This window comes from Mytilus edulis, chromosome 4 (assembly GCF_963676685.1).
Source record: "Mytilus edulis chromosome 4, xbMytEdul2.2, whole genome shotgun sequence".
Lineage (NCBI taxonomy): Eukaryota > Metazoa > Mollusca > Bivalvia > Mytilida > Mytilidae > Mytilus > Mytilus edulis.
Window position 1 is genome coordinate 36,932,179 of NC_092347.1, and position 18,888 is coordinate 36,951,066.

General features: G+C 31.0%; 1 protein-coding gene across 1 annotated transcript in view; it reads right to left on the reverse strand.

The window, feature by feature from the left end:
- LOC139521359 (von Willebrand factor D and EGF domain-containing protein-like) overlaps positions 1-9,171 on the reverse strand; it is a 35,405-nt gene extending 26,234 nt beyond the window's left edge. The window contains exons 1-7 of the mRNA XM_071314838.1: positions 8,988-9,171; positions 7,055-7,258; positions 6,711-6,878; positions 5,738-5,803; positions 4,306-4,571; positions 3,882-3,968; positions 1,535-1,957 (exon numbers count right to left, since the gene is read on the reverse strand). Coding sequence (XP_071170939.1) covers positions 1,535-1,957; positions 3,882-3,968; positions 4,306-4,571; positions 5,738-5,803; positions 6,711-6,878; positions 7,055-7,258; positions 8,988-9,171 — 1,398 coding nt within the window. The remainder of the gene's footprint in view (positions 1-1,534; positions 1,958-3,881; positions 3,969-4,305; positions 4,572-5,737; positions 5,804-6,710; positions 6,879-7,054; positions 7,259-8,987) is intronic.
- Positions 9,172-18,888: the final 9,717 nt, after the last annotated feature.

Sequence of the window (18,888 nt, forward strand, 5' to 3'; positions counted from 1 at the left end):
CATCCTAGCATTCATTATTACATGGTTGTTTCTAGAATGTAGTCTATATTTACGTAATAACGTAAGATTGTTTAAAGTTATCCTAGTTTCATTATTTAAACATATAATATGAATTACGAATGCACTTTTCGTTGAAATAATAACATGCATTTTCAAAATTGGTATGTAATATGAAAAAAGGATGTGGTTTGATTGTTTCAGACCATCATACATATGTCAAAATCCTGACAAAATCCCTTATAATCTCATTTTCTAAAATAACCAATTCAACATTGATTATGCGAATATTGTCTTTATCGGTAATCGATAGTAACATTTATTCAATCACTACTAGTAAATATGCATCATAACGAACTGTTACGATCCTATATTCTGTCGATATGTTTATTTGAAAATGCTATTTTCTGATTGTTTTAACGTTATATATTAAATTGTTAAATGTCTATAGTAGACATTTTATTCTGAGGGAAAACGATTCGTCAATTAGATAAACATGGTTTCAGTAATAAAAAGTACTACTACATGAAGATTGGTACCTTGTGATTTTTCTTTCTGTCACTTTTTTTTTACTTTGAATTGTTTCACACAACTTACCTACCTAATTAGACTATTAACGGATTTGTTATCTCATATACAACACAAGGAGTGCCACATGTGGAGCAGGATCTGCTTACCTTTCCGCAGCAACTGAAATCACCCCTGGTTTTTGGTGGGGTTCGTGTTGTTTATTCTTTAGTTTTCCGTGTTGTGTTATGTGTACTATTGTTTGTCTGTTTGTCCTTTTCACTTTTAGCCATGGCGTTGTCAGTTCATTTTCGATTTATGAGTTTGACTGTCCCTCTGGTATCTATCGTCCTTCTTTTGTCATCCCGGGGCATTTTATTTTTGACTGGCTTTACGGTGTGGAATTTGTTCATCTTACAAGACCTTACGATGACCTTAAATTGTTTTCATCCTAATATTTCGGTCTCAGGTTTACAGTTGTCTCATTCGCTCGTCTCCTCTATTATATTAAATGTATCAAATGTTTTTCTAATCGATGAACTAAAGAGTATGTTTTTTTATTTTGTCTGTTAAATTTTCTTAATTCCTCAGGTGTTTAGTACATTTTTACGAAAGAAAATATTCATAACGTATGTTATTATAATGCCATTGGAACTAAGTTTTAATTTACATATATTTAAGGGAAAATTCCAAATGTTCCCATAATGGTATGAATAATTACATCGAATCATCAAGCTAGGTGATAGATTTTTTATAGGCAGAATGTTTGGAATATTTTTATTAACGCTATTTCCAAAGACAGTAACCAGAAACAGGTGGGTTTGTTGCGAAATGAACTTTATAGCGTTTGTAAATTTGTCTTTATGATAAACATTGCAAAGTGGATAATCTATTCGATGTTTTTACAGAAGCCACCATGACTTGGATTCATAATATGCATGTAGCAAATGACCATTTATTCAAAACATAATTCACGGAACTAGAATAAATGTTTGAATCTAGCATGGAGAATCAAAGATCTAAAACTTACCTTAATTTCCGGAGTTTCACTATCATCCCAAGGAGAGACTAATCCTGGATTATGCTCTCCAGTTTGCCCTTTCAACTTTAAATACGATATTCTGTCCTTGAAATCGTATTTGCCATTGATATATCCTGTAACATTTATAATGATAGGTTCATTCCATGCAAAACATGGAATACTTATATTACACGATTGCCTTTTAAGAGCTAGATTTTCTTGTTCAACATTTCCCTTGCATGTATCTTCGTTATAGTCCTTGTCTTTGGGATTAATCTTCTCCTGATAGATCGAATAAGTCAAGTGCATTTTGTATTGGCAAGCTTTTCTGTGTGTTTCCGAGTTCCCAACCACACATCCAACTGGAAACGTGCTTTGCAATTTTATTTCTATTGTTTCATTCTCTTTTACCTGGTGTTCATATTTTTCAGGCTAAAATAGAAAAGAAAAAGAAATTCTTAAATAATACCAAAAATATAACTTGATTTCATCGAAATCTTCATAATGGTACTATTTCATAGTCGTACTCTCCAAAACTAATCTTTAAAAAAAATTGGCGTAGTTCAACCTGTTTCAAAGAGTTTAACCATTTGTCTAGCCTGGGACAGAGGTGTTAAAACACAACATAAGAACGCGTACGTTAAAACACAGCAAAAACTTAGATTATCTTACTCGTCACACTGATAATACCATATAAAATTAAAAAAAACCATACTTTCTGAATATGTGCCTTATCAAAGTGAGAAGTATGTACTTCTGTGGTTGTGGTTTGTTGCTGTACATCCTATATGTTTTCCGTGTATTATTTTATACGTTTATCAGATCGTTACCTTTCTCTTTTGAATTGTTTAACATTTGTCAAAAATATATTTTTTTTTATTGCTTGATATGCGTAATTGGGTTTGCACATTCTTTAGAGCCGTACGGCTACCTACATAATATAACTTCTACGTCATTTTGTCTCTGCTGAGAATATGTTTCATTTATTGATCTTTTTTCCCATGTTAACCATTTTTGTTGTTCGTTCATTGTTTTGTTTATAACCCAGGTCGTCGGTCTTAGCATTTGAGTTTAATATTATTGTTATTTTGGAGCTTTTGCATAGGATTGTACCGGGTATTGTGTTTGCACATTGTTTAAGGCTGTTAAGCGACCAACGTTTAATGGTCTATTCGATAGTCATTCGTTGTAAATCATATCACACCTTCATATCTTCCCGGGAATAATTAAGTATGGGCATTTATAACAATTTCAATATCTATAAAAATGACAAAGATCTCCCCTATTTGAACCAGAGACAGTTATTTCGTAAGGTTAGGCGATTTTTGCTCCACTCTGACATCAATTCCACAATATATGGTAAAATTCTGATAGTAAACAAAGTTCGAAATCAAGGACGGATTTAGGCAGAAAGCTCTTGCAAACAGAGACAACTGTCCTTCTAATTCACTACGATACTTCATTTGTTGCCAATAAGAATTCTCGAAAATTAGACTTATAATAGACGTGATATTCAATTCAGTGTTTTAAAACTTCAAATAGTTTAAAATTGACGAGCTCTAACTAAAATCGTTTTAATGATCTTGTATACGTTTTCAAACGTCGAGTGGTACACTTTTAAGAATGAAACCATTTTTACCAGAAAGAGAATCATTTACTAAACATGTTAAACTTGTCTCTTATCAGGCTACAAAGAAATTCATAAGTTTAATCTAAAAAATATTTTAAGAAATCTGTTTTTCAAATAGGAGGTAAAATTTATATTTTGTACAATTTCCTTATTTGTGGACGCTTGTTGATAAATTATGAAGATAGAAACAACTATTTAACAATGATTGACATGTTTCTAATATTTGGAGATAATCAAAATCATTGCAATGTAATAATGAATAGTCCCATTAGTCTTTTCTACCTCAGGAATAGATTACCGTAGCCGTATTTGGCAAAACGTTTAGGAATTTTGGTTCTCAATGCTTTTAAACTTCGTTCTTTATTTGGCCTTTTAAAGTGTTTTGGATTTGAGCATCACTGGTGAGTTTGTAGACGAAACGCGCGTATGGCGTAAATACAAAATGTGATCCTGGTATCTTTGATGAGTTTATTATGATAGATAATTGTATTCCATTCGACACGCAGTATAGATGCCAACAAAATACATTCCAGTATTCGATATAGGAGACGGTTAAAGTAATAAGCCATGAATGTCGTTCCATTTAAAATGATTCATTTAGATAAATAACCTTCAAATACTTATTATATCTTTAAGTAATAGAAGAGAGGGTCAGTATGCACCACGAATTTTCAGAACAATTGCCAGAAGTCTTTTTCATTAATATCCTTTCTACATTGTACTTACAAATAGTCCTGCGGCATAAGGTTCACTGGTCTGTTCATGTCCTGGTGTGGATTCAAATGCTTTTCTTAAACGCAGAGAACATCTTACCTAGTAAGTAAATGTTAAAATATAATATAAGTTGAAATGAGATGGTGCGGATTTGCGACAAACAATTAAAACGGCTAAGTGTTTGATAAATAATCGCATTTTACCAATCAAAAATGTATTGAATCATTTGAAATACAAAACAAACTTGTAATGTGTGTTCGTTGAAATTAATAAAATGATTGAATATTGAATAATATCACATGTAAATGCTTAAAATATTTACAATGATAAAAACGTTATCTTATACACAAAAGCATGGAAGGATTCAACAACTGATACATTCTTTATTGTAATTATTTAATATAAATGTTTAATAAACACGTGTTATATATCTAACCACCATATTTAGCTTGTATTTTCCAACCCAATCAATCTCTGTAAGATTTGTCTCTTCAATATTATCGAATAAGACATTCTTATACGTTATAACTGGCTGTTCATTGATATACCAGTAAACATCATAATAAGCTGCTTCAACTTTTTTGAATTGACAACGAAAAGCCGTATGAAGACTTTCCTCAAATCCTGGAAGATTTCGAATTACAGGTCCAATAATTAAATCAACAACGACAGTTGGGATAATTGTCATCTTGGGGTAGTCAGCTGTAAGAAAAAGTGTTTTAATGAAATTTTATTATTCTTTATTAATTTGTGAAAACAAGATTAATTTACATTAACGTAGGACTGACATACTCATATTTATCATAAAGGAATCAAATCAATATAAATGGTGTGTGCCTTAAAAGTTTTAAAGTTAAGTCGTTTTTTCATTGTCGTCATGCATTTGAAATGGTGTATTAAGTTACTTTTTGATAAGACAACACAGTCCAGATGAAGCGTATACGTATTTAACCAATTATATGACAAAGTACGGCATTTAACAATGTTCAAAACCAATTCCACGTCTTAAAATATTATAATGAAACTTATTATTTACTTGTTTAATGTTGTAAATGATTTAAGGAACACATTTACAAAAAAGTTAGAATCATTTCACAGTTAGCTTAACATATATCATCCTTCTGCAATTTCTAACGATGTGAATATCTGAACGATACCTCAGTACATATTAGCATACACGTTTAACTCTTTCGTCGTATTTTTTCTTTTCGGTAAGAATGGTTTCTTTTGTTTTCGTTTTGAAATATGGATTTATTTTCACATTTCCCTATGTGACTAGGGGTAATCATTCCCCATTTGAAAGTTTTCCTTATAAAAAAAAATGATTTTAGTAAAAAGGAAGGCAAAAGATATTATAGGGACATTCAAATTCATAAGTCCAAGATTTTAAACTAAAACAGACAACGCAATGGCTAAAATAGAAATAGATCAACAGACAATCAATTATAAAAATTATACACAAAACAAAATAGAAACCTAAAAACTGACCTTCACGAACCCTACAAAAATTGCGGTTGATCTCAGATTTTCAGGAAGGGTAATTTAAGTTCGATACAAAAGGAAAATTATGCACTTTTGCTTTAGCCGGTTTTTTTTTAAATAACTATATATTATACCGGGTTTTCTTTAGTTTTGGTTCTTTAAATCTTGGTATTATTTTTCAATGGGTTATATTCATATGTTCAACACTACAAAAAATGTATAGTTAGTGAGATGCCTGTGAAAACGTTTTAGAAATGGATTATGTGGTTCTACAGTTAGTATAATTAATTTTTACATAAAAAAAGATAAATATACAAAAACACAAATATAAAATCATGAGTCGAAGAGGCGATTTAGATAGTGTAAAAGCAAAAGTTTGTACTCACCAGAGCAGTCTGGATAGAATCCTGTCTCCGAAGACTCTCCATCTGGACATGGAATTTTTTGCGATCCTGCACACAATTTAAATTTTTTGAGACAAACAAAAAATCTATGAACTTCACCATTAACAGATAAACTGACTGACTGACTAAGAATAGATAGAACCTTTTTAGAATGTATTTTGAGAAGGAAAATAAATCATAAAAATCGATTTCGGACTTAATACGAATAACATTCATTGGTCTATGTATTAACCGTTAAGATTATTGTTAAAAGGAAGGTTTCTTTTCATTTCTTCAGATTGCTTAAATTGGTTTAAGGGATATGTCTTCTTCATCAGGAGCCACAGTGGTGCAGGAAAACAAATATTGTATAGATCCTAGAGTAAATCTAACAGAACATTCTTAAAGGAAAATAAATTCTTCTTTTTAATGGAAGATCCACGAATTTATGTCAATTATAAATGTACACTGATTAAGTATTGATCAACGTCTGCACAATTTTCATCCTTCTGAATGAGTATATTAAATATTTAAAGGATAATTGTTAAACCTGTCTGCTAATAACAAATATCCCCGCCATCAAGATTGTGACTTTCGCCTTTCAAACAGTTTGGATTCGAGCGCCAATGAGTTGTTCGTACGAAATTACACAAACCATGTTAGTTGCTTACTTAAAATGCATGCATGTAAGACGGTAACAGTATTGTGGAATGAAGAAATAGTATTGAAAGTAATAAATAAAAAGACTAATTTAAAACTAGTAAAAAGAAGGTTCTGGCTTTTCTCGGCAAACATAGAAAACTTAAGGTATAAAATACTTAAATTGTTGAACTTTTTTCATTGGTTATTATATTATCTACACGTTCTGCATTCTCTTGTTCTTTATCATTTTGAATGATTTTGTTATGGTATAGTTATCTTAATTTCGACAATTAAATGTATATATCACGTAATGAAAAAAACCAAAAAAACTTACCAAAACAATAAGCTGATTTGTCAACAGGACTACTAACCAGGTTGTACACATAGAACTTGTCATCGCAGTTTTTTATTTCTATATTCCAAGAACTTGCACAATGTTCGAAAAATGACTGCATGCACAGTTCTTTGCTTTCAATTCCTTCGGAAACTGTCGGTAAGGTATCTGTAAATACGCAAAATTATTAAAAGTTATGCGTGATTGATTGTTTGAATGTTGTTGTTTAACTAAACAGTTAGGAGAAATCAACAATATACTTATTCTTGGTATAAGTGCAAACAATTGGTTCAAAAATTAAAAAAAATTATGAATAGAAAAACTGATAGAAACGATTAACATACCATTTAACCAGATTGGATACCACGTTCCACACTTTAAGGGTCCTGGTGCTTCTCTTGGCATAGAACTTTCAATGCTGCTTTCAACCTTGTACCACCCATCAGACAGAAACACGTCATTGATAGGCGTATCTTTGGATAAGTCAATCGGGTATCCAGATGAACGTTTCTCAGCATTTGCAATAACATCGTTATCAATGCATGGATCTATAAATAAAAAACCCACTATTTCTGATATATAGATATATACAATGTACACATGTAAGAAATCTTAATAAAGAATAACTGTTTAACGCTTTTGTACTAAAGTAATTACACAGATACATGATAAATCATTTAATAAATGTAATGGAAATTTGATACATACATATTATTTATTGACTAATTGTTTATATTTTTGAGTTCGAGATAAAGTAAAAAATACTTGCCCGAACTAGCTGTTTTATGAATTACGAAAATGAGAAATGAGAAAAATGCTAGAATATGCATCTTAAATGTTTTGGACTTTTGGTTTTATTTTTTATTCTTATATACCTTACAATTTGCAATTTTGCCAATATTCTAAGTTTGCATTCAACAAATGCCAAATTAAACTTCTGTAATTATATATGTGAAATTCAATATGAGACTTTCACTATTATTTATAGTTTAAAATGTTACACTTTTGATTGATTAGTTTGTTAAAACAATGAATGATTAAATCAATCAGGAAAATTTGAATAACCAGGAAGAGTGGACGTATTTAATATATGAATAAAAAATGGTGTCAGTGTTCATATAACTAGTTGACAAATGTGGGTCAGTTAGAACAAATACTGTTAGAATTAGATAATTTAGAGGTACAACAAGGGATTCATCAAAATGAGATGAACAAAATTGTAGAGAGAATTAGTAACTTTTTCAATCAATTGCTCCAAAAACTTTTGGTAAATACAAGCCGTTTAAAAATCGCAAACCAAAAAGCGACAATAAACCTTGGTTTAACAAGCAATGTTTTGATAGTAGAAAAAAAATTCACAAAGCGCGGAAAAGGTACAGTTTTATAAAAAAAAGTGCTGAAAATCAAAATCAAATGAAAAATGCAAGCAAAAGCTATAAAATTGAACTTTCTAAAGCATATGAACTGTACCAAAGAAATATTGGCAATAAATTACGCCAGACCAATAAATCAGATAGTAAAAAGTTTTGGAATATTTTGAATAGAATTGGGTCAGATTAAAAAAAAAGGCGTAGACCCTGAAATTTCTATTGAAGCTCTCTATGACTATTTCAAAGATATGAATAGATGTGACTCAAATACCGAGGAACCAGAAGTTAATTTCAATGTACATAATTTACCAGATGAATTGTATTAGTTATTGAATGGTGCTGTAACCGAAGATGAGATTTTAAAAAGTGTAAAAAAATGATAAAGCTAGTGGATGTGACAAAATAATTAATGAATATATAAAATGCACTGTATATGATCTTATGCCAATGTATGTTAAACTTTTTAATTTAGTATTAGATACAGTAATAGTTCTAGAGTTATGGTCTCTTGGTATTATGATTCCTATTTTTAAGAATAAAGGTTCCAAAGCAGACCCTGCAAGTTATGGAGGTGTAACATTAATCTCTTGTTTAGGACAGACTTTTTCATCAATAATAAATGAGAGATTAAATAGTTTCTATATATCATTTTATTCTGGTATCACCTAAGTTGGACAAAGGTATACAGAAAAACACATTAGTTTACATTACATTGCATATATGTACATTTGTTGAGGAAGCATTAAATATGAGTTTTTTACAACGGTATGATCAGTATAGCCGACAGGTTAACATCAGAGAGAATCCAGTTTGTCATTTATAATTCTAATAAATTGGCACAGTTTTCGAAGTTTAGATTTCTGTTTTTGGTTCATAATAGCATTAAATTTTAAAACATTAAAGTTACTTAGGTATTTCTTGTCAATAAGTAGTGTTCTATCTGTCAAGAGACTGCTGCATTCCATTACATAGTGGTATTCGTCACCTATAGCAACTCTGCACAACGGACACTTTCTCTGTTCTCGGGGAATGTTTTGCCATCTACCATTTTCAATCGGCAGTTTATGGTTCATTGTCCTAAACCGCGACATTGTTATTACATCTTTATCATCAAGTACGTTAAGGTAGTGTTCGAAATTGTGTGATGTCTTGTATAGGCGATAATTCAGGGCTTTCGGCGAATCGTTTACTTTTCCTGACCATGACTGTGTAAACTGATCTTCTAGTCTTTGCTTAATTATCGATTTAATGTTAGGTGATGTGTTTTGGAATGACCATAAGTAAGAGAATCCACAATTGTCTAGAATACTTTTCATCTTGTCTAACGATCGCGATCGAAATGTTGTTTCTTGTGCTAACTTGAAAAGGTATCTAAACATTACAGCAGCGAGCTTACTTTCTTTACCGGTAATTAACTTTGTCCAATAAGATATAATTCTAGTTTTTATATCTATTTCTAGGGGATACAGACCCAGTTCTCCATAAACGAAGTCGTTTTGAGTAGATGGCTTAAGATGTAAAAGTAGTTTATAAAAAATTTAGTTTGAACTCTTTCTAGTATATCTAAGTTTTCGTAACCCCATATTTCGCATCCATATAGCAGAATAGGTTTTACCAGTAAGTCAAACAAATCTACATGGCATTTAATTGATAAATTGTGAATTCTTCCCTTCCTTAAAACTTCGTACATTGCACTTGTTGCTTTGTCCTTTAGATGTTGTTTGCATTGTTTAAAGCTGCCTGTTTTGCTGAAAATAATTCCTAAGTAGTTAAAGTGTTTTACAGTTTCAATATGATGATTGTTGAATCGGAAAAGTGGAGGGTTTGTAGTTCTTCCTTTTGAAAAAATTAACAACATTTAGCAACATTTACTCGCATCTTCCAGGTTTCGCAATACTTTTTAAATTTGTTAAGTGGATGTTGCAGTTGGTCAGGTGATTCTGCCATGATTACAGTGTCATCTGCGTAGAGAATTATGAATAATTTCATTAAAGTTCCAAGTTTTTCTTCTATATCTTTACTTATTGTGTTCATACCTAAAACATTTTCCGAGATGAGATAGTCTTCTAGGTCATTCAAGTATAAAGAAAATAAAAACGGTGACAGATTTTCTCCTTGTCTGACACCGATTTCACAAGCGAAAGGTTCACAAGTTTGACTATTATAGCTCAAGCTGGATTTAATATTCTGGTACATGCTAAAAATAGTATTAAACATTTTCCCCTTTATATTGTTGTTCAGCATTTTAAACCATAAGAAATTACGATTAACCGTATCGAAGGCCTTTTCAAAGTCTACAAATGCGCAAAATAGTTTCTTTTTTGAGTGTTGTAAAACTTCAATTAGAGAGTTCAGAAGAAACGCACAATCAATTGTTGAGTATTTTTCTTGGAAACCATTTTGATTTTCTTTAAGAAGAGATGTTTGTTCTGAGAATCTTTTATGGCGTTCATTTAATACCGCTGTAAAGACTTTTCCGAAACAGCTCACAATAGTTATTGGTCTGTAATTTTTGGGGTTGCGTTTGTCACCTTTGTTCTTGTAGACAGGTTTTATAATTCCTTGGACCCATTGTTTTGTGATTTTTCCGGAGTCGAAAACTAGGTTGAAAATTTTCACATATATGTCGATAAGAACATGAGCGGATGTTTTTAAATATTCATTAATCAGTTTGTCTTCGGCGCATGCTTTGTTATTTTTCAGATTTTTCAGCGCTTTAAGAATTTCATGTTTTGTAATTCTGCTATTTAACTCATCGTTTATTTCTTCGTGGGAAATATTACTTTCAATTTGTTGCTCTTCTGTATCATCTCTCAGATCACTGTTTAACTCTTTGAAATATGAGACCAATTTGTCGAAATCAATCTAAGGCTGAGCTGTACTTTTGTTTTCATTAAGAAGTCGCCAAAATTCCTTAGCATCCTTTTGCTTTAGATCATCCATTTTCTTTCGTAAATCGCTTCTGTATTTCTTATGAGCTTTATTCATTGTATTTTTATATCTCTTCTCGGTATCTGACACAAGTGCTCTGTGGAATGGTGACTTATTTTTATTTCGTTTCATCTTACGATATTCTGACATAGCGGCTTTGCAGTCATGGTCAAACCATGGTTTATTTTTTCTATGTTTTGACTTCTTTCCTGCACTGACTTTAAACCCAAAAGTGTTTCCCGCTGAATTTATTAACACTTTGCCTATTTTACTGATTATCATATCTACTGTTTCTTGCGTCACTACTGTTGTGCAATCAATTTCAGAATTAATATTTTCTATTTCTGTAAGGTTCAAGCATTCTAAGTCCAATTGTTTATTTTTTGTTCATTTGTTCTAGTATCATCGCTACATTTGGTGTTGACTTCTTGATCTGTTTGTTTCAAGGATATCTCGATTGGGGAATGAACATCTGAATAGAGACTTGAAAAATCAAGTACTTTAAAATCGGTAAAATTTTGAATAAGTTCTGCGCTGCATAGGCAATAATCAACAACGCTTGAATTACGGCATGTGAACTTTCCATCTATGTCACCTAGAGTTCTCCCATTCATGATGAAGAAGTTATTTCCCTTGAAAAATTCTAGTAGTTCCTTTTGCGAGAGAAGTCATACTGGTCTAAATTGCAAACAGCATTTATTTGTATATTTTCGATATCTACAACATGAGATTCACTATCGGGAACAAATATAAAATCATCCTCGGACCCGGTTCTTGCGTTAAAATCGCCAACGAGTAAACATTTTGAAAACTTATGTGATAGTTCAAATAATTCCATCTCAATTTCGTTTATTGCATCAATGGATGAATATGAAGTATATTCAGGAGAGATGTAAATAATTCCCAAAAGAATGTCATCTAATCTATTTATTACTTTCGATATTTTACACAACAAAACAAATTTACTTTCAGTTTTGATATATTCAATATTATCTTTGAGATGGTTTTTGTACGCTACAGCTAAACCCCCCGACCTTCTTTTGCCAATTTTATTTCTGTTTTTATAAATCAATTCATATCCCTGTAATTGTATATCATCAATATCGTCTAGTTTTGTTTCTACAATGCCAGCAATATCCGTTTTATACAGCAGTTCCGTAAATTCAGGATATTTGAGTTTTGATTTAATTCCACAACAATTAATACAAGTAAGATTTAAATAATTTAACTGATCATTCTGATTTTTTGAGGACTCTCTCGACCCGTCCTACATCGGCGTGGTTATGGTTTCCTCATTAATGGCGTCATTGTTTCCAGATTCCTGTCGGGACCTTTTAAAAGGGCGTTCATTTACAGTTTTGTTTCTATACGAATTTTGTTGGGCTTGACGTAGTAAAACATCCCTATATTCAGTGCCGTTTGGTTTTGTGTCGAGTGATACATGCGGTTTCCCATTGATATATAATTTATCTCTTACCAGTTTAACTTTTTTACCCTCCTTCTTAGCCTTCTTCATTACAGGGTAGAGTTCTTTCCGTTTTCTTTCAATTTCAATCGGAAATTGTTCGCTTATCCCAAATTGTTTCCCTTTCAGCTTGAATGTATTTTTAAGTACATCTTCAAGCTCATCTCTGTGGATAAATTTGGCTACAATAGGACGGGCTCCGTTCAGTCCTGGTTTTCCAAATCGATGAACGCTACCGAGATTTACTTTTTACGGTATGTCCAGTTCGTTTAATAAAAAGTTCTGAATTTTCAATTGGCAGATGAAGTTGAACTTATATCAGAATCTCAGGCTGGATTTAGAATACAATTTTCAACTACTGAAAGTTTATCACCATTTTTGTTTTCGGTGTTTTTTAATGATTTAGAAAACTTTTTTGTGGAAATTGATGTAAAAGATTTAGAATATTTCTAAAAACTGTGAAGAATTGTTACAAATATTAGTTAAAATCTTTGTAATTTTGTACACAGATGACACTTTTATTATGTCTAATAGTAAGGAAGAACTACAACATGCACTCGATGTTTTTGAACAATATTGTAACATATGGAAACTCCAAGTTAATATAGATAAAACAAAAAATATTGTGTTTATAGTAAGAAAAAAGGTATGAGACAACTTTGATTTTCATGTATATGGTAACGCTATAGAAGTTGTAGATTCTTACAATTATTTAGGAATAACTTTTAATTATAAGGTAATTTTTGTACTGCTAGAAAAAGGATTTTTGATCAAGCACAAAAAACAATGTTTGCTCTCTACAGGAAGATAAAACATTTATCAATGCCTATTGATATTCAGTTACAACTCTTCGATGCTGTAATCGCACCTATATTATTATACTCATCGGAGGTTTGGGGATTTGAAAATAAACAGAATATTGAGAAAATGCATTTGCAATTCTGTAAAAATATTCTTGGTGTTCGGAATAGTATACCAAATTTTATGGTTTACGGGGAATTAGGTCGGGTTCCGTAAGATATCTCTATAAAACTTAGGATGGCATCATTTTTGGTGCAGAACTATTAAAACAGAGAGCAAACTGTCAAATTTCCTTCTAATAGTTATCAAAGGTACCAGGATTATAATTTAGTACGCCAGACGCGCGTTTCGTCTACATAAGACTCATCAGTGACGCTCATATCAAAATATTTATTCAGCCAAACAAGTAAAAAGTTGAAGAGCATTGAGGATCCAAAATTCCAAAAAACTTATGATTAAACTACATGAAACTAATCCTACCAAATTTAAATGGATTCAATATGTAAAATCTATTTGATGATACAGGTCTCAGTTTTATATGGAACGATCAATTAGTTGTAAATATTGATTGGTTAAAAGGTATGGTTAAACAGCGATTAACAAATCAGTACTATCAGCATTGGTTCTCGCAGATACATAATGTATCTAAGGGTGAATTCTATTCTTTATTCAAACTCGAGTTTGGTTTGGAACCGTATCTATTGCGATTATGACCAAAGGACAGATATTACATATCTAAACTTCGATGCTCGAATCTGAAGTTACCTATTGAGACGGGTAGATGGGCAGGGATCGCGAGGGAAAATAGAATATGTACATTATGCAACGAGGGAATAGGGAATAAGTTTCATATATTGTTTACTTGAAAAAATGCTGATGTTTCTGCTCTTTGATGAAAGTGTATACCAAATTACTGTGTAATGAATCCAAGCAAGAGCAAATTTACTGCCTTGCTGTCTAACGTACAAGTTCAAAGGAAATTATCAATTTTCGTGAAGAAAATTATAAAATCCTTAATTTAATTATACCAATTGTCTTTTATATTATACTTTGTATTTGTGTTTCGTTTGTCCTGTCTCGCTATGTTTTATCTTAATATGTTTGTATATATTGTCCTCATGTACACAAGTATGTGTCTGAGGTTATGAATAAAATCTTGAATCTTGAAAAGAGAAATAAATACATAATTTGACTCAGTTCTTTACTATGCATTCCCACTTAGGTCATACGTATAATGTTATTGTTCAGTCATTGCATCATTGTATTTGATGGATGATAATCAGTTTATCGTCTATCATTTGAATCATCATTCAAATCCATTCCACATGTCTGGGGTTCCTTTTAAGCCAATAATCTTTTTTGGGTACATCAAAACTTGCACCTTCATCATTTTTTTTTCATAGTTTAATATCAACTACACTGTAAAATGCATATTAAATGTATTTGCTAAATCAACATCATTCTTTATTATACTTTGTTTTTTTATTTATTGATCTTTTTGGTGTTCAAACTACAGTGCATACATACATTTTTACAATACATAAGTGAATAACATGATATTTTTATGGCATTGTTATACTATTGATATTTTACGAATAAGACATAGTAAAAAAATTACAAGTAAATGATGTGAATACTCAGTATATGATACCTCTTAAGGATACTTTGGAATACATTAAATATATATGATCATATCAAAAATAAATTTAATTAAATAACTTCCATAAATCCTCCCCATCTGTCGACAAATGACTCGTATTTTTCTTTAGAAAGATATAAATATTCTAATATCTCCAGCCTTCTTTTCAAAAATTTAAGAAACGCTTGCACAGATATTAACAGTCTGTCTAATTGTGTGTTCTTAGCACAGTTGATGTAATACTTTGCCTGTAGAATACAATAATTTAAAACTATGTTATCAGAATTTAATACACCGAAAATTACACTGTCTTTATTTAAAAATATTTTTACTCCAAATACTAAATACCACCAATTAGAAAATTCTCTCCAAAATCGTTTTATTTCTGTACATTCAAAAAATTTATGCTCTATAGTTTCTATTTCTTTACAACTGGCACATTCATTGGTTAATGAAAGTTTATATTTTTCAAGAAGATAATTATGTGAGACTGTTCTGTGTAACAATTTATATTGGAAAGCTTGTAGTTTGCTTTCTATAGTACATTTAAAAGCTAGTGAATAAATATTTTTCCACTTTTCGTCACTAATTTCTATATTAAAACTTTCTTCCCACCTTTTTTGTGAAATAGGAGAAACACTTCCCCGATCGATAAAAAGTGAATATACATCTTTAGCGAATAACTTACTGATAGGCATTTTTTTATTCTCATGCTCAAATACGAAACCAAATGAGTTGCTGTTAGGCGACATGTGTTGTTGTTATAACAAATCTTTCCAGTCACGTGGTATAGCAAGTTTAATAGATAGAATGTCTACAAAAGTAATATTCAGGTTATATTTTTTATTAATAGCATCATGAGACAAAAATTCGCCTTTATCATCTACAATATCATTGATGAACCGTATGCCTTTCATGTACCAAGATCTGTAAAAAATACTCGTTCTGTCAACTTTGATAAACGGATTGAACCAAATAAATTCTTTTCTAACATGAAATGCGTTCTTTATTATACTATTTTTATGTTCTAAACGCATGATAATATAACATGTATGTATATTTTTGGAACTTAAAATTTACATACTTACAAATGGTTTTGCTATCTTTACAATTTGAAATAGCATTTTGAAAACAAATTTTCTTTGCCTGTTCTAATAAAATTGTAAGATGTAAGACTCCTATTTCTAAATATTTTTTAAATGATTACATTATATGTATGTTTCATTATAATACGTTATTTTGACTGGCTTACAGCAATCTCGCGTCACTCTGAAATTTCAGAATGAAATGTGACATTAATGATGACACAAGCTTCCACATTAAAAGAAATTTGATAGAAAAGTTTGTATCCATCACGTCTATTTATAGCCATGCATGCCAAGTTAACCTGTTTGTGAGATTACTTTGCACATACTTCTTTGTTAAAGCAGTCATGGTTGTGGCAATGTTTGGTTTCAAGTGGAATCGATGTTTAGTTTCAAGTGGAATCAATGTTTAGTTTCAAGTGGAATCGAAGTTTCAAGTCATGAAACCTCAAATTAAAAAAAAAATGATGCATATCTTTTATAACAAAATTGATAGTTGTCATTATTAAACTTATGTACATATACTTATTTTCTGAAGAAAATTTAAAAATTTTCCACATTCAGAAGAGGTTTACTTTTTTTAATTGCTTGCTTCCAGGAAGCAATTCGCCGACATATTTTCCGTATTCAAAGTGACCTTAGAGTGACACTGCTCGAAACATTCGGTGATCGCAATACGCATGGATCTGTCACTGAAATAAACTATTATATGAATGAACATTTTATACACGTGCTCAATATCCATGCTTTTTTGTTGATTGTTTACTAAAAGGTGAAAAACGGTAAACTACGGCTTCAAACCACGACAATTAATGAGCTACCATATTTTCCCCTCATAACAGACAGAGTGAAAAAAAATGACGATTATACGACATTTTTGGCTTTGAAACTATCGTGCAAAGAAGACTATAATATATACATGCATATAAAGAATTGAAAAAACTTTATAGTTAAAAGACGATCATTATGACGGACTACAAGTTATGATAGAAGCTAACTTCTCCCTTTGAACCAGGTGAGCTAAAGAGGTACAATATTTTTTTGCTTGAAAACAATTGGAAAAAGGAGGCGAAAGAATCAAAGATACATTAAAAATCATAAGTTCAAAGCAAACTGAGAACGCCATTGCAAAAACAATAAAACGAGGTAAGGACATTAAACATTACACAAACCACAGCACAGAGTACTAAAGAATGAGCAAGAAAAATTCTACCACACCCAGTGATTGGAACATGGTCAATTATCATGAATGACTAAGATCTCCTAAACCTACAACCAACTCGTGATGACGACCATTAATATTAAAAAAAATTTATTTCAAATTCCCTTTTGAATGATCTTTGTGCGTTATCTTAGTATGAAACTATATTTGATACTTTTGCTGAAAGATAAATGGAATAGTATTTTGACCATTTGAGTCCGAAGTTTTCTAGACTGTGATTTTTCAGTTTCATGTTACGACCCATATGCTAGAGAATTATATATATTTTTTCAAAGAGGTATTCAGACAGCGAGTGAGTTATTTAGTAGAACAAAATTTCAGTGGTGTCCGATACGTCATCTGTTGCTCATTGATCAGCAATTTATATGATGCATGATATTGTTTTTGCATTGCCGTTTGGTTTTTTTTATTTACTTCAGTGTTTCTGTTGTTTCGTTGTTTCCTCTTATTGTTGATGTGTTTCCTCGGTTTTAGTTTGTAACCCGGATTTTTTTTTCTCTCAATCGATTTATGACTTTCAAACAGCGGTATACTACTGTTGCCTCTTTTTAAATGTGATAAAATGAGAACTTCTAATATGCTAGTGTATAGCTATATCTTATAGTTTGTGATTTTAAAGCGCATAGCGTAAACAGTTCGAAACGAGTATTTACCAGATTAAGCTTCTTCAAAATTTCCAACTTCGTTTTTATCATACAGTTACTATAGCGTTTTTCTGGATCGTTGAGATCATACAAAGTGTTGTGCAAAGGCGATAAAGAAAAAAAATACATAAATTAAATTTATAAAGACAACAATAACCGATAAATTCCTTTTATTTTGAGCATATGAAGGTTGAAACACCAAACAGAATTTTGCTTCAAAAGCAAGTTTGTCGTTCTTTGGAATGTTTAAAAACACCAATGTTCTATAAATACGGTGCATATGATTTGCAATGATTATATTATGTCCTATAATATTTAATTGATTATTAGGAAATAAAATTATAATACAAACACTTTTTTTTTAAACTTTTGTAAAAATTTAGTAGTGATTTTTCTTAAACTTGGACATAAATCTTATGAAAATTGACCTGTGACGACCAATCGAAACAGAAGGTTAATAGATATAGGAAGATGTGGTGTGAGTGCCAATGAGACAACTCTCTATCCAAATAACAATTCATAAAATTAAACAATTATAGGTAAATGTACGGCCTTCAACACGGAGCCTTGGCTCACACCGAACAACAAGCTATAAAGGGCCTCAAAATTACAAGTGTAAAACCATTCAAACGGTCTAATCTATATAAAAAACGAGAAACGAGAAACACGTATAAATCACATAAACAGACGATAACTAATGTACATCAGATTCATCACAAGATAGAAAAACACAAGATAAAATATCAATTGGCAGGCTTAACTCAATCAAAAAACGTAAATTAATTAGTACACTATGAACAAATAAATTTGATCTGTGATATCTGAATGCAAATGCACAGTTAATAAAATGTTAGGGACAAACATTCAAGGCCAAAAACCAAACAAATTAGTCCAAACAAAGCCATGGCAAGACACCACCGCGAAATATTTAACCCTTCGAAAATAATCACTTTTGAAAAAAAATAATGTATAGAGGTAAATGAAAAATAACTTTGTCGTTTTAGGTATACTACTTATGTGT